Source organism: Diprion similis, chromosome 4, assembly GCF_021155765.1.
Source record: "Diprion similis isolate iyDipSimi1 chromosome 4, iyDipSimi1.1, whole genome shotgun sequence".
NCBI lineage: Eukaryota > Metazoa > Arthropoda > Insecta > Hymenoptera > Diprionidae > Diprion > Diprion similis.
This window is the reverse complement of record NC_060108.1, coordinates 6,935,657-6,952,482: the sequence shown is the minus strand read 5'-3', so window position 1 is coordinate 6,952,482 and position 16,826 is coordinate 6,935,657. Positions and strand designations below refer to the sequence as shown.

Sequence of the window (16,826 nt, the reverse complement as noted above, 5' to 3'; positions counted from 1 at the left end):
CATCATTGCCTGTCTGAAGGTTACATTGAAGGTCACGATCGCCTGGCCATTGGCCGATCAGCTATTGCATAATATGAACTGTCCATGAGCAGATAATTAGCATAAATTTTCGATTATGTAGATTAGCAATATTAATAGCAATTTTGTGTAATTGTTTTTTAGCCTGAAGAGGTTGAGCTGCAGCCTTACCAAAACGTCGTTACCATTAAATAATTTTTTCTACAAAATGACCTGCGTCGACGAATTCTTTATTGTTACCTATAACACGATGGTCACGAATTCAACATATAAATTTTCGATTGACGTGTATCGGGGTTTCTGTAATGCTCGGAACTTACATGCTGCCACAATCGAGACAGGACGGGCTTCCTTGGCCCACTGCCATTTACACGACACCCATCGTACTACCAACCTAATTTATTGAAAAATTAACTAGAATTAGCTCCAGGCTTTCGGTGATTTAAATCCTGTCCCTGTTGAACATCACCACTTGTCAATTGTGATACTAAGAAACCTGACCGCCTCGAGATTGCTGAAGAACCGATTTCGTTTTTTACGCAGTTCGATAGTTCTGATTCATCTTGGAAATATTTTGAATTTAATTCTGAAAGTCAGTGATCTAGAAATTGGTAAAGCTAAAGCGTGATTTAAGGGCGGGGGTACAGCTTGGACGGTCTAAAATCATACGTATTTTTAGGAGTTTTTTTTTCTTTTTAAATTGAAACACTCAGAACAATTTGAGTTTGAGGTCTTTACTATTTATAATTTCAAAAACACTTTATAATCTTTTTATTGATATTTATAACAAAATGGCGGCATGGCGCAACTTCATACTTTGAACCACCGGGGTCACATTACATTAGGGCGCGCACTATTCAAGTTAGCTTTCATAGTCACAGAACTTAGAATTAATTTAATTCTCGAATTGGAAGTCACAGAAACCTCTCCTCTTTTAAACTTACTTATTTTTCTACGAGTTGCTTTAATTTCAAATTTTTCACCAAACGGCATTGCCTGACAACTCTATAGCCCAAGGAACTAAGGATTTATCATTAAAATAAACCCATCTTCATCGATTTTAGTACATAGCTTCATTTCCCTGTCAAAAACCGAACCCGACAATTCCTCACGCCTTCACTTTCATCTCGATCACATGTGGCAAAATGGTAAGAAGAAAATTATTTTTGCAACAGCTGCTTGGAAAGTTCAGTTTTGGATGCTTGCGCAGCGTAAGTATTGCGCCCTATTCCCAAAATGAGTAAAAAAACAACGTCAGTAAATGCGTACAACTGAAATTCTTGACTTTCCACACTAGGGTTTTCTGGAGCGCATGTACACTTTTGAATAACTCAATTATAAGTATTGTGTCGTTCAGCGTAACTGACTTAATCCCAATTGTACGGGCTGTGAGTGGCACCTCCAGTGATTCTCAAATTGAATTTTCTTTCCCAAGTATATTGCAAGAAATAGCGTGTGTTACACGTGTGAATGCGTGACATCTGACTCGTATGATTACAGGCCCACAGCCTGATTCCGTGATTTAGTGATAGAGGAATAACGGCACGGTACATCAGAATCTGTATTAGCGTAGCAACGGCTTTACCACTCGCGTCATAAAGGACTAACCAAAACGCACATATGCGTTTTGTGACAACGAAATAAGCGATTCTGCGTTGATTAGACAGATTGGCATAGGTAGGGACTTGACGAAAAAAAGGATACTAACCATGCTTCCTTTCCTCACAAGAAACATCAGTTTGGTACCCCCCTCTGATTCCGTTGAGACTCATGTAAGTTGTAGAACATTGAAAACTACGAGACATGAATTTTTTTCATCTGCAGAAAAATGATCTAGAGGGGTGAAAACGACCCCCAAAGATAGGCACACAACGATGGGTTTAATGGATTTGAACGAAACTAACGCTGAAGTTTTCCTGTTCATCAGATAAACATTTCAGTGTTGGTTTCATTGAAATACATGAAGCGCTTCAAGAAGTCACCCCGTTGAGTATCCATCTTTGGGTGTCGTTTCAACCCTTTTAAACTATTTTTCCGCGGATAAAAAAAGTTCCTGTCTCTTAGTTTTCAATGTTCTACAGCATACATGCGCCTCAACGAAATCAGAGTGGGACACCAAACTGATGTTCCTCGTCGGTACGGAGTTCCTGTTTTTCCAAACAAAAAAAAAAATATTTTTCATAATTTATCCGGGCAAAGATATGCATCGGTACGGTGTTTCAAGAGCAAGGTGCTCATAAAAACCCGTGAACCTTACAATATATATGGCTGATTCCGCCAATTATGAGTACACTGCCAGGTCCAAAAAAATTTGATTTGGCTGCAATTTCGGTATGTCAGTATATGTACTAAGATATGAAAATCCTTTAAATTTTAGACTTCTAGGCCTAACCGTTTACGAGAAACACGTTGTTGAATTTTTTACTTTTTTCGATCGTACGTTTTATTCCGAATTTTTAGCACCTCTTGTCGTAAGAAAAAAAATATAAACCACTTTGTTTTTTGTGTAAAAAGTCTGATCTTTCCAAATTTTGATTCCATTTTTAGACAAACCGTCAGCAACAGCCAAAATACTTTGTTTCCAAGGTTCCGCAAACAAAAATTTGTTTTTTATAATTCCATAAAAAAGCTGCGAATTTTTCCGTAAGAACCCAAAATTTTCAGAGTGAGGTGACTACGGAATGGAAGTGTTACCCTAATATTTGGAAAAATTTTATTTGTTTCATTACTAATTACAACAAATTGTTATGATTCGGGTTGGTTGTCCCGAATTCTAACTACAATTTATTTCAGGGGTTCGTTAAATGAATTAAGTGTTGAAACTCCGTCGTCAGAACAAGTATAAAAATATAATTTATTGAATATAATAGAGGTGCAAAATGAAATACGATACTGATTAACAAAAGGTCTAACGATGCTTCTTCAAATAGGTCTGATGTTCTGACTGGCGTTGCGTCTGTGTCATGCCTATTTAATACATTAAGTATGTCACCAATAAGCTGAATTGGTGCATTCCTAAGTATTGCTGGTCTTTGCCATCATTGCGACACCTCTAGGAATTCGCATTACAACAAAATTAATTATTGATTCTCATAGATTTTTACTCATCATATCGAAAGTAAACATTTAGTTTGTGGTTTTCACGCGAATTCTAAGCTGCTCTGCATGTAAATATTTTCATTGAATTGCAACGTAAATTCTCAGTTCGAATTCCGAACGACGCTCGTTTTTTCTTCAATTACAATAAACCGCTATTGTTTTTTACTTTTTCGTAAGTTTTAAATTACGCGAAAAAATCTCAGCTTTTTAATGGAATTATCAAAGTATTATTTTTGTTTGCGGAATCTTGAAAATACGGTGTTCAAAAATTTGAAGTAAAACATGCAATTGAAAAAAATTCATCAACGTGTTTCTCGCAAACAGTAGGGCCTGGAGGTCTACGATTTGAAGAATTTCCATATCTCACAGTCAGTACACATGATGACAAAAATGACCTAACATTGTTGGTTAGGCAGTTAATTGCAATTGAAATTTTTTTTTTTCATTTTGGTTTTTGCATCCGTTATCGATCATTTATCAACGTACCTTATCAAAATTCATCCATCTTGTGGAGGAAACCCTCTCCAAGAGATACGTGCAAGTTTTATTGATCTACGTTATATAGTTAAGCAACAAGCAGCGGTCTACGAAAATCCGGTGTTTTCAAATTCACATCTCCGAGGAAGGCTCACAGAGTCGAAAAAAATCAAGGAGCTTCGTTTCGTTTTGTCATGTACATACATTCTGGATAAAAAAAATCCATTTTCGTTGAAAAAAGAATAACACCGTTTTTCGACTAATTAAAATTTTTGGCGAAAAATGTAAAATCATTTGAATCGGCTAACGAGTAGCTATGTTTCATGGTTGTTTCCAGACCTGTATATAAGACCGTGGGCAAGATTTGTTTTGTAGGGACTCGAGTATGGGGTATTACGCTCTAACTTGCGCCTCGAAAAATCTTGCAATGTCGAAATCGACGAAAAAATGTTTCAGGCAGGCGTACTCAAAATTTGGGGATGATTGAGCAATTCTGACTCCGGATTTGGATTCAGTATGTCCAAAAACGCATAAGTATGGTGGTCTAGTCTACCCAACGTAACACTTTTTGTGTGCTTGTGATATAAGTGCAAACATGCAAATACCTGGCCATTATCAAACCGTGTAAAAAAAGTACATATTTTTTCTTTTGTTACAGACAGCATTCTTGACGGTAGCAGTTTTACCCTTTCGACTAGTAGCCATTGCGGCACTCGTTATAGTGGCCTGGCTTCTCGCTTGCTTGGGACTCCATGGGCTTACCGAGGATGATCTACGTCGAGCACCATTAACCGGATGGCGGCGGTGAGAATAATTGTGACAACATATCCCCTTATAAATATATAATAAAAAATATCCCCTTCATACTCAGGCATATAACATATACCATGAAAATATTTATTATACCTCGACAGGCCTTCAAAGAAATTATACGTGCATGACCGTACACTCACTATGACTATCCATTACCTTCATGCAGATGTAGTAACACGTGTTGCTTGTTCACGGAGGCCAACTTCTACGAAGATTGCATTGTGCATCTGCGAATTGCCGATTCAATATCAACCCTAGAATCAAGGGAAGGCCTTCAATTATACTGTTTGCCAATGTTCTGAGATTGCAATAGACGTATAGTTCGGTAAAAAGAAATGGTTAGAACTGAAAAATAAAGCTTTCCAAGGATGAAATCAAAATCCGCTGATTATGAGTTGAATTTCATCGATCCAGAAATTTTTTCCGAGATCATCCGAGTAAGTGAATCGTATTTTACACTTTTTTCACCAACCCAGTGATGAAATCGTTTCAAACTTTGAGAGACGATGAAGTTTGGAACTCTTCTTGCTCGGTCATTATAGAACGTTTGGAAAATGATAGGAAACACTATGAATTTACTCCCAGACAGTTTTTACTTTCATTGAATTTTTGGCATTCTATTGTATTGCCGAACCTGGTAGATGTTTACATATTTCATGGATTTTCCGGTGGGGACCTAAATTACGAAGGACCAGATACCCGAAATATGATCTTCTAAAAAAACGAAACTTCGAAATCTGGAAACCCTAAAAAAACAGGAAATGAAATCGGCTGATTCTCAATTCGCAAATCATACACAAGATTATCATCAATTTTCAATAACGTTAACACGTTTTTCTTCAAATAAACATAACTTTTTCAACGGCACCCTATAATTATTTCGCACTACGTGTGCGTGATTAACCGACGAGTCAAGAAAAACGTAAACTGCGATGTTTGGAAAATTTACAGAATCTTGCTATTTGAATATCCGAATATCTTTATCACAGAAAAAATACTTTCGATCTTGCATATCTTTTCGATAAAATCGATGACCTGACAATTTTTTTTGATATCCTGGATCGTCACAAGACATTTTGCCAACATAAGCTTTCAAGGGTGGATCTCCAAATGAGATCGTATGTTGAGAATTTCATTTGTACATTTTTCTTCTCTTTATGAAGTCGACAATGTGGTCTGTAATTTTGTAGACATGAGAATATAGCCTTCAAATTTTATATGCTGAACTTAAAATTTCTGTCCTGTCGTAATTGATTTCGTAACCGAGCTATCCGAGGACCAGGCGTTCTGCAATCACGATATGATACCAATTTGCAATCAAGTTTTGTCGCGATTTGGGTCACGCTTATCTCTGGAGAAAATCAGAGACTTGACGTTTCCATGAACTATTTGTAAGAATACAAAATAGAATTTTGTCTTTGATGTACCTAATCGCAAGTGTATAAATTTTAAAATAGCACAGTAATTTTTTACAAATGTAATTATAATTTTTCAACAAATCACTCTTTTATGGTATTCAAGTATTTTGATCGAATGCAAAAACGTGCGCTGATGACTTTTACTGGTCAATGCTCGTAACGATGTTTATTAATCGAATGACGTTGATGACATGCATCTTCGTAGAAGTCCGGCAATAAAAACGAAAGTGGTTCTACTTCATCTATGCTTATACGAGTGTTTGATACGTGATCAACGCGTGATTTTCTCGTTCTTTCGAATCTCGTCTTAAGGCATTAACAACGGCATTTCTTCATCTATGGACTTGGGAAATTTCCAAACTATGCTTTCCTCTATGTAAATATTTATTTATTTGTTGCTTGCATTTACAGCCGCTTTCCTATTGAATTTCGCTCTTCTGCCTGTATATTAATGTATATATGTATAAGTAGACGTAGGAGATAAGGTTTTCTAATATCGATAGATCGACGGACAACAAAAATACCCATCTTAAATTATACTATTGTAAGAAATAAAATTAAAGCATTGCTATTTCACTTCTCGTGCACAAATTAATTGATATCAATTATGTTTCATTTGATTTTATATTTCATATAAGAGTAAAAATTTTATACAATTCGGATAGTTATTCATGTGATACGTAAGCTGTGATTTTCAAACCCGTTTCGTGAGGAGTAAAATCTTTTTTTTTCCGAATCGAATCGTAATAGCTATCTGGAGTTGGCTCTTAATATTTGAAAAAAAAATTTCATAAACTCCCTAAACCAGAAAAGGCCCTAAACCCTAATTTTCAGTCTCCCTAAGTGACAATATGGCTTTAAAAAGTAGACTTTCGTGATTCGAATCACATTACTCTGTTATGGCTATTCATTACTGTCAGCGTTTCGTCAATTATCAAATAATTTTCATACACTTCGTATGGAACTTCATACAAAATTCGCTGTCAAGATTCTTTCTAAATTGAACGTAACATTTTATTAAAAGAAATTCTTTATTATACCCGTGCAAAGAATTTCACCTGTTAAAATGAATCCAAAAACTAATTTGAACGTCACACGTGAATTAGAAATGTCTGCAAGAATTAAGGGCATTCGAATATTACGCATGACGTACATGATACAAAAGTAGACCGTCAGTGCAGCTCGAATAATATAACGTTATTTTCGAACATGCTAATGATCAGGATATTGCACAAGACTTCTTATCACAACTAATAAGTGTCAGTTTGTGCCAGCCGCATCCTCACTTTATTCCATACAAAGAAATACAGAGTTGGATAATAACAAAGCGGATACGTGAGAGTCACGAGTAGGTACAATTCTATTCGAGCAAGGCCTTTTTATTATTTTTTTTTTTTTTCAATATATATCGCGCAGACCTAATCGCTTCGAGTTCCAAATTAGCTACATACGTAACTGTATAATTGGTGTACTTACACATCGGTGGACATTTTCTCAAAAGTTAAAAGAACCAATTTTCGTAACACGCTTTTTCCACTAAGTGCCGCATATCCTATAATTCCGCATGGAGTCTATATGATAAACAATCGTAATTTCCAATATTGTAATTGTATGTATTCGATATTTGCAGGCGTAAGAATTGTCTGAACAACCACTCGGTATCTCGTGAGAGATACACTTACGATACATTCATTTTATCGGGCATTCAGGTAACGACAATCAATTATGCAGTGAACTTCAAGGTCATGTTGTACTCCTAATTTTACCGAACGAGCAAACTCACCCTTTTTCCTCTTATATGAAATAAATAAAAGAGCGGAAAGGATTTAAATACCAACGGTGCATCGCTTATTTGTAGCAGAATCCAGGGTAGTTACTCATATGAAATCCGCCTGAAAATTGGCGGAAAATGTGTGGTTTTTTGACACGTGATACCTACATTTTCCGCATGGCATGGGCCAAAAAGTGCACAGCTGAGATACTTTGCGCATCTCCGCAAAGAATTAGGAGTAAGACGAGCCATCGTGAGACTGTTTTCATGTTACATTGAGATCTAGGAATTACAATAATTTCGTAAATAAATGATACTCTCAGGATCAGCTGGGTGCACGACCAACCAACAAACGCTTGTCTATTTGATATAGGAAGAAAAAGGATGGGTTTACTCGGTCGGTAAAGATAGGAATACTAGATGACCTTAATCACGGCTATGTGGAAACGGATATAATGCAGATATGGCTAATTCGCGTGGCGGCCGAATCGAACATGTCCTCGCAGACATGTCGTAGCAATACTTGCGAAACAATCGTAGAGATTTAGCTGCCGCGATATTTGCAGTAATATACAAATATTTACATCAGTGATATACAAAGTCGCTTGGTACCGTACTGAACGAACTAGGACAGCACAGGTTATCAATTATTAAGCCTGAAATCGATACATTTTATACTTTAACCTTGCACAGTATCACACAATCAGGCTCACGCAAGGCTTCTCAACGGCGATGTTCTTGCCCACGCACTTTAATGAACAAAATACTTCTCCCAAGGACTATTTTTGTTTAGAAGAACCGAATGGCTAGTTTTAGTAGAATTATTTAATAGATAGTCGAGGAATCCCTATCCTCCTTCCCCCCGCACACTCAGCTGTGGTAAAAGATTCTAGATTATTTATGTGGGATGTTTTGGGAAGATATACCCATCCGCAGCGTGGAAATCGATGGCCCCTAATAAAATTGACTTAACTTTGGAGAGACTGATTATAAAAGACTTAACTCTGGCGCGACGATTAAAATTCAAGATACTCTACGGATTCTGTACATAAAACAGTTAACTCCTGTATATAAATGTAAAAGTTAATTGTTTTATCATCGGAGTTCGTAGAGTTTAATTCGTTGAGTCGAATTCTAAACTATAATTATATTATCAGTTCAGCAGGGATAAACTATATGCATTATTAATTTAAAAAAACTTGCAACTGCAACAAATACTATTGCGATCTCTCTGCACAGTTGTTAATTATTAGGATTCTTAGCAGTATATTGATTTAGTACAATTTCACTTAATTGACCTAAGTTATACGGCTTTCAAACCTTTAGTTCGTAATTTCTATGTTCCGATACCTTTTTTTTTTAACTAGAATAGATTTCGACACATTCGTACAATCATTTCACTCTCAGATAAATTGAATGCCCCGTAAAAATACGAAAAACAAATACAAATATATTTTTATCCCAACGACGACTTATTTTTCAGGCTTCTTTGCTATTTCAATAATACCGATACCGATTTAAAGATGATAAATCTAGAAGTGATTAGAACAAGTCAAATTAAGTGTCAATCTGATTAAGGTAACCCATCAAAGATTGTATAGTGCGAGAGTGGTCAATCATACACTGAAATACAAAGTATTTGTACTATAATATACATTATTCTATTATAATATACATACGTACACTTAGAATAGAGTAATGCATATTAAAATACAGAATTTTTTTATTTCGTATCATGTAGATGTATATTTATACGTATAATGGAGGCTAGAACACACTGGTATAAAAAATAGAGACCTACGCGTGACGGTGTGCTGGGTGTTGAGGGCGTCGTTCGTCTGCGGAGGGTTTCATCATCTGAAGGTCAAAGGTCACAGAGCTCCTGCCAAGGACGCACCCGTCCTAGCACTCGCTCCTCACTCAAGCTTCTTCGACGCTTTGACTGTCGTCCATCTAGGAGGTCCCAGCGTCGTCGCCAAAGCAGAAACTAGCCGCCTTCCATTTTTCGGAAGTACGTTTCACCTTCATTTCTCACCTCAATTTCCTGTGTGTTATATTTATGTACCTATACAGGGTAAGTTGCTTCTAGTATCGAGAATGTGAGGGGTTTAGTAGACGAAAAAGCATATGAAGTTGATTATCAATCGCATATCCGGTACCTCTTGCCACACTTTCATCCCGTTGATTGGCTGGAGAGATGTGCCTTCGCGTCTACCAAGTCCCTCCCTTTGTTGATACTTTAAGCGAATCACCCTGCATTTATGTGTATGTATATTATGGTGGTCGTTAAATGGAAGATCAGCCCTCAGCCCTTATTTTTCCTGTAGATGGTATCTTCTACAAGAGTCGTGATGTGGGTATTTTAATTTAGTATATTACTTGATACTTTTGGTAATCTTCGTGGAATTTCGAATCGTCATTATTTTCGGTTTTATAGGAAGATGATGTCTGGGGATTGCATCGTAGCTGCTCAAGAATTAAGTATAAAAAAGACCAGCAGGGAAAATCTGAACAAAAGAGAGATTAGTTTTTTTAAATATTTAAACCGATCTCCGACCACCCAACATTGAAATTCCAAAAAAAACGACCACCCCAATATATACATATAGTACACATAGAATAGGTATAATTTATCCTGACTGGGTATATGGGACAGTCTCAAAAATGTAGTCACTGATCCGAACGGTGCATTTTCAATTATATATCTCTACCCAAACGTAACCCGCAGACACATTTTTTGAAATTTTTTTTTCTGAACTCGATTCTTGTTTTTTTTTTTTTAATTTTCTAAATTGAAACGGTGATTTTCTCTTGATTTTTGGCAGTAGTTTTTATTCCAATATTTTTATGCTAGGTAGCGATAATTGTGAGCAATTCATAAGAAGGGATTTTATTTACCTTACATTCATTGTCTGTATAATCGTGTTACTTGTGTGATATTTACAAATTCCCAGTTAATAGTATTTCATAACATAATGGGTCAGAAAATTCAGTTTTGAAGTGAAAAAAACAATTAGGTTGAGTATGAGTTTTCAAATTTTTAATAACTGTTATGATGTATTTTAAACGAACTGTTTGATACCAAATTCATCGGTGTTGAAATAGTATATTATGCAACAAGGGCGTAAAGCGCTACGCCCGAGTTCCATACCATATTTTTTGTAACGAGTGCGTAAAGTACGTAACCACTCATTTACTCGAGGATCGTAAAGTTAGGAAACATTCTGCAAAAATTGAAGAAAAGATAGGGGAGAAGAAATAAGAAGAAAATTTATTTTCAAAATTGCATACGATTAGTACGTAGGCAGGGGTCGGTGGAATTTTCGCCGAGGAAGCGGGTCCAGGGCTGCAAGCCCTGGTAGGGGTGTAGGGGGCGAAGCCCCCACTGGGGGGTTGGGGGGGGGGGGGGGGGGGGATATTCCATGTTTGAAAATAAAATCAAAATGAAATTGAAAAAAAAACTCGAAAATACAATAAAAAATGTTTAAGTTTGATTTTAAATTTATTTAACAGTTCGCTAAAATAATACAAAAATACTTAAAGCCGTCAGAAAAACTAAATAAATCATATTTTGATTCATATCTGCATATAATTTTAATGCAATCTTCGAATTTAGTCAAAAAATAACGGTGGAACGGGACAGGAAGGAGCGGGGAGCAAGGGTAGCGCGACGCGTAGATCAAAACCGTGCGTAAAGTTTTCACTCCAGATACGTCTTTTTACTTTACGTACGCGCACCACATTTGCAAAAGCGCGTTTCTGAAAGTGAACTTTACGCACGGTTTTCAGCACTTTACGCACAGAATTACAAAAAATATATTATTACGGGCTATTAATAACTACTATGTAGGCTCAATGAAATTCATCAACACCAGTCGATTGAACAGAACAGAATTACGTTATTCTCTTTGAAATAGCTGAAAATCATCATATTAGCTGCAAAGCAGAATTTTTAATTGTTATAAAAAAAAATACGTCCAAAGGATGTAACGAGGCATCGGAAAACATCGAGTATATTTTAGAGCTAAAACAGTGATATAAAAATTGAATTTAGCCAATTCTTGACATTACGCAGTCGAACTCCTATTATTACAAGAGAACCGCCCCTTTTCAAAGACTGCCAGCTTACAGGCTGTCGAGGGCGTTATAGAGAGGTGATTGTCATGAATGTGACCGAACTTTACTGACGATGAGAATACTGAGAACTCATATCAAGAAAGAGGGGAGCAACTGACAAATTTTTCAGAATTCCACTTTGGTCGCAACATAATGTGATATATCGAATTGAGGTACCACAAAATGAAAACTTCTACTGTGTTTGGGTTTGTTATAAAGGAAGGGCTTCGAGCCAGTAGAACTATGTGAAATGACAAGGCTTGTTGTTCGATATCTTATTACAGTAGTGGTGTTCATGAACATGGTATGGTCAGTTAAGCCATTATTAAGACAGATGTCATAGGTGCGCTTTCAAGCGCGTCGTTAATACTGGGGTAGGAAAATAAGTTTGCAGAGCCGGAAATTATTATTATAAATTATTAATATAATTAATTAATCAAGACTCTTTGGCTGCATTTGAGCTGTAACCTAGAAATATTGTGATTAATTCGACAAGTCATGAGTTATGATTTGGAAATATAACATTTTGCCATCGATTCGACGATAATATCAAAATTGGCATGCCTAATTTAGAAACCGCTTTAATACATTCATTAACGAATTTTACTTGGGGGTATACTAAGGATTATTGGAGTACCAGTAGCAGTTAGTAAACTTGATAATGAATCTTGGATGTTTGATTCTCATTCTAAAAATAATTTTGTGATGCTGTGTTATGAGGGAGAAGTTTGAGTTGCATTCGTTGACTTATACAACTATTTCAGGGGTAACCTGGCACAATGGGCGCACTTTTCAAATTTTCATTTTTAATTTTTTTTACTTTCGACCATTAACGGTTTTAAGTCTATGTATTCTATCTACCTATCTGTTCGCCTACCTATTTATATATTTATCTCTTGCCTGTTGTGCTATGTGAATAAATGGGCTAGTCGCAGCGGGTCCTAGGGGTGGGGGGGGGGGCGCCCCCCCACCCCTTTCCCGCACAACAACAGTATTATTTTAGCTAAGATAATTTGTAGCTCAATGTATTTTAACTTCATGTACCTGCGCGTTCCTTTTATATCTTTTTTATATATATACTTTTACTCCGTTGACGCAAGTGCAAGAATTGTCTTTATATTTAAGCTTAGCGAAAAGAAATGCCAATATTCTATAAACGAAAATATGATAATCTATTCAAGAATTAGACACCGCCAGAGGCGAAGACTGTACATCTACCCCCGGGCAAACCTGTAAGCCCGGGGGAACATGTATTGAAAATAAACGCCTTTATCTGTTCTTATCAGCCTAATATCTGATACGCTCCCCATTGGGGAGCCAGAATATTAAACTGATTTTTGAAAGGTGGCGGAATGTCTGGGGCTTGCTCCGGCTCTGCCGCGGGTCGGCCTTACATTGCAGGGCCGTAAGGAACGGCCCACTTAATTCAATTAAACATAATAACCTTTCCTTAAGATAAACTCATAAGAAATTCGAATGTGAACTATCAGATTAGCGAGAAAAACAAGATGAATTGTAATAATAACACAGGTAGACAAAAAAATGGTCTGGACCAGAGACTAGATCTATGAAATCTCATTTATTTGGACGTGCTGAATCCGAATCTAAGGTTGGAAATGCTCGAACACCCTCAATTTTTTTTTTTTTTTTTGTATTTCAAAGTTACCCTTATAAACGAAAAATTCACTATAAAGGGAATCCGCATTCGGATATCGAGTGAAAGTTACTGCAAGATCCAATCTATATATCGTGACGAGCATTTCTGGCGGGTCCAGAAAAAATATTTCACGGCTTGGATCGGACCTAGATTCGAACCCGGGCCCTTTCGCTTTCCGGTGACGCTCTGACCACTAATTGTAAGTTACCCAGGCCGATGCCGAAACACTTTCCAGACCGTTACCCGATAAACTCGAAAAATGCCACGTTATACAATCTATTTTGATGCGCTGCCGCCGGATCCGAAGTAAGAATTGCTCCATCGTCCCTGTTTTTGAATTGTCAAAAAACACCTTTAAATACCAAAAATTGCACTGTAAGCAGGATCAGCATGAGGTATAAGTGTGGAAACATCAACTTGAAGTTTCGAAATCATATGAATTGGTATATCGTAATGGGTTAAGCGCTTCCAGCTAGCTTAACCCGGAAGGGCAAAAATCTCAATTATTCTACCATTTAACTCAGCATTACAGCGAAAGTATTAGAGGTAGAGAAAAAATGTATAGAAGTTTTTGTATAGTAAATTTAATAAACTACCCTTTTTGTCCTAACTATTTCTCCTATATCAGTAATAGTTCCCAAGATACAAGTAAAAAAGTGTATCTTTTTTCTAAGACGGCGGTTCGGGCGCAACGGGTATCTATTAGGAAATTTAGTATGTTCATCCGGAAGCCTTAATAAGCTTGTATACCAGAATTCAGATTATTACCGGTTAATGTTTCTATTTTGTCTAATTTGACTGGACTAGACGTCAAATAGCCAATAGATGAAGCCATCGGGAGAATAACGATGGTCCGTCGGTGATCAAGAACGTCGTCGTCGTCGTCGTACCGAGTGCCTTGTTTTCTCATGCCGAAGCGTGGATTACAGAGTTTACAAAGAAGGAATTAGTAACTCGCAGTTTATCGTGTAATATGTATCGAGTTCACTTGAAGTACCCTGCCAGGAACGCGTTTTCCTAGAGATTCAGTCAGTTGTTTGCCCTTGTGGCGGACCATTCGCTTTGAAATTATATGCTCTTGTCTGAGAAACTTATAGATTGAATTGCAATAAAAATGCGACAAATGAGAAACTTGCCCCCGTGCTGACGAGAAAACTTTCCTAGCCATTAATCGCATGCATATTTTGCATGATGTATTTGTGCAAATTTACATGTATTCGCTATTTTCATCAAATCTAATGTGCTCGCGTATCCGCGCATCAATTATTCATATTGTAGCAATGGGGCAATCGCAAGTTGCACCTGAACAGATAAACGGGTTCGTGAATATAAAATTAGTGATCAAGTAGACACGAAATAACGATACTGGAAAAATGCATTTACCAGTAACACGTGTTTCTTGATCCAAGTCAGAAACAAGATTTTTTTTACAACAATCTAAGTTGACGCAGCAACCTTATTCTTTTCATAGTATTTGATGGTTTGTGTGTCTTTTATCTAGACCGACAACTATATCAGAGAAAAGAGAACACAATGCGTGATTTCACCCTTAATAAGAATATTATAACAAGTAACAAGTCCCATTAACTCACGACATCTTGCGACAAAGGCGAATTCAATAAAAGGAACATATTCAGTGATAGAAATGTTTTCAGATGTTTCAATGTTTTCTTTCTTAGACATTGCAACGAGTCATACAACATCGAAGTTATAAGTGGTAAACCGCACTTGCAGAATCAAATTGTTTACGTGACACCATTGAGCATAATCGGTTATTGCGTTTACTTTTTTTTGAATATGAACGCTTCACTTTGCGGTACAGTTATAACACTGGAATCATGAAATAGGAAGTTTCACGGCGAAACAATAACGGTCCCCTTCATTCATATTACGTCGTAAATATAAGCTGCATTCAATGCGTTCTAGAATCTCTTGTATACTTCTCTTGAATGTTTTAGGTCAATAACGATCTCGGCGAAAGAAGGTCGCTGCAAAACTCTCAAATGTTCTGCGGAAATCTCTTCGAAACTCTGAAAATTGCTCTGCACGCTGGAAACTCTGCTTTATCCATTGTATGGAAAATCGGTTCAAAGAAGAAGCAAGAAGTTTTAAGCTTGAAATTTCTGCACGTTTCCAAAAATATCGTGAAATTTCATGTTCTGCAGGGAAAATTCAAAGGTTTTCTTTGAAAATCGGTACAATCTCTTCGAAGTTTCGAAAAAAATTTCTGCAAAGTTGCGAAACTTTTTGGGATTCTCAGACGAATTAAACATACGTGTACATCTTTCACAAAAATATAAATACTTTTCGAAAACTTCTACACATACTAAGTTTGAAATCTTACACGGCCTGCGAGAAAGGATATCATGGTCAAGGCTCGTTAACAAACAATTTATTCGTAAAACTAAATTCGGAAGATGGACTTGATTTTTGAAAATCAACATTATAGAGAATTAGTCAATTTCATTCAGTTAAATTGTTTATATTCTTCTTTAATTGGAATATGAAAAATTGAAAAATTTTCATTTAAGAAATGCTTTCTGAAAACTCTGTTGAAAGAAATTCCGTTGCCGCACCCGCAAGTGGACATATTTCAGAACATCTCCGCGGGTCGTTTCCAACTGAGAATCACATGCTTCTTCAAAGAAACGTAGAGTATTACCTGGAAAATTCTGTCACAAGCGATTTCTCTGCACTATTCGAAAACCACGTAATTCCCAAAATTTTCACCAGCGGGTGTGTTCATCTTTTTCCAGTTTGTTCCAGATTTTTACAAAATTTTACAGGTTTTTCGGTTTTTCTCTCAAAATTCAGAAATCCTTCAAATTCCCTAGTTTTATAGTTTTAAGTGTATTATATTGCGTGATATTGTTGTGTAAGGTATACATCTGTATTCCATAAGTATTCGAATTGCAAAGAAATTCCGCAGTATGTCAGAGAAATTTTTGCCAAGCTTCTCAGAGAGATACTTCTGCCAAGGGTACTAAACATATTTGTGAAGAAAAACTTGGCATTTTTCCGCAGAACACGAAATTTTACAATATTTTCAGAAGAATGCAGAAAATTCAACCTGAAAACTTCTTGCGCTGAACAGATCTTCAGAGAAAAATTAGAATTTTTCTCTGAAAAGTGTTCCAAACAACAAATAAAAGTAGAGTTTTCGGCAAAGTTTCTCAGAGGTTCGTAGATTTTTTTACCAGGGAGATCAAGAAAAATTCATTTTATATTGATTCAAGGGTAAAATTTTTTGTTCCGTTTGTTTGTTTTCTGTACATCATGAAACAGCAACGTATTTTGAAATATCTAAAAGTGCATTATTCGAAATATTACAACCGGTAGGTGAGAACAAAAAAAAACCGTTGATTGACTTTCGTATTAGCGGTACTTTATGTTTCACCAGGAAGTCACTCTGTGACATTGAATACTGTGGAAATTATCAGTGCGCTGAAAGGAAAAT

The 16,826-nt window shown here is 36.5% G+C and overlaps 1 protein-coding gene and 1 non-coding gene across 4 annotated transcripts in view; both read left to right on the top strand.

Annotated features, from left to right (window-relative positions):
• LOC124405320 (lysophosphatidylcholine acyltransferase) overlaps window positions 1–16,826 on the top strand; it is an 87,428-nt gene that overhangs the window by 23,198 nt on the left and 47,404 nt on the right. For 2 of the 3 annotated variants that reach the window (XM_046880135.1, XM_046880134.1), the window contains exon 2: window positions 4,253–4,398. In XM_046880135.1, the coding sequence (XP_046736091.1) occupies window positions 4,253–4,398 (146 nt within the window). Of the gene's footprint in view, window positions 1–4,252; window positions 4,399–9,389; window positions 9,608–16,826 lie in introns of all 3 variants that reach the window. The other variant, XM_046880133.1, reaches the window with a different exon arrangement.
• On the top strand, window positions 12,961–13,138 carry LOC124406143. The gene has a single exon (XR_006929176.1). It is a non-coding gene; the product is annotated as a U2 spliceosomal RNA (small nuclear RNA).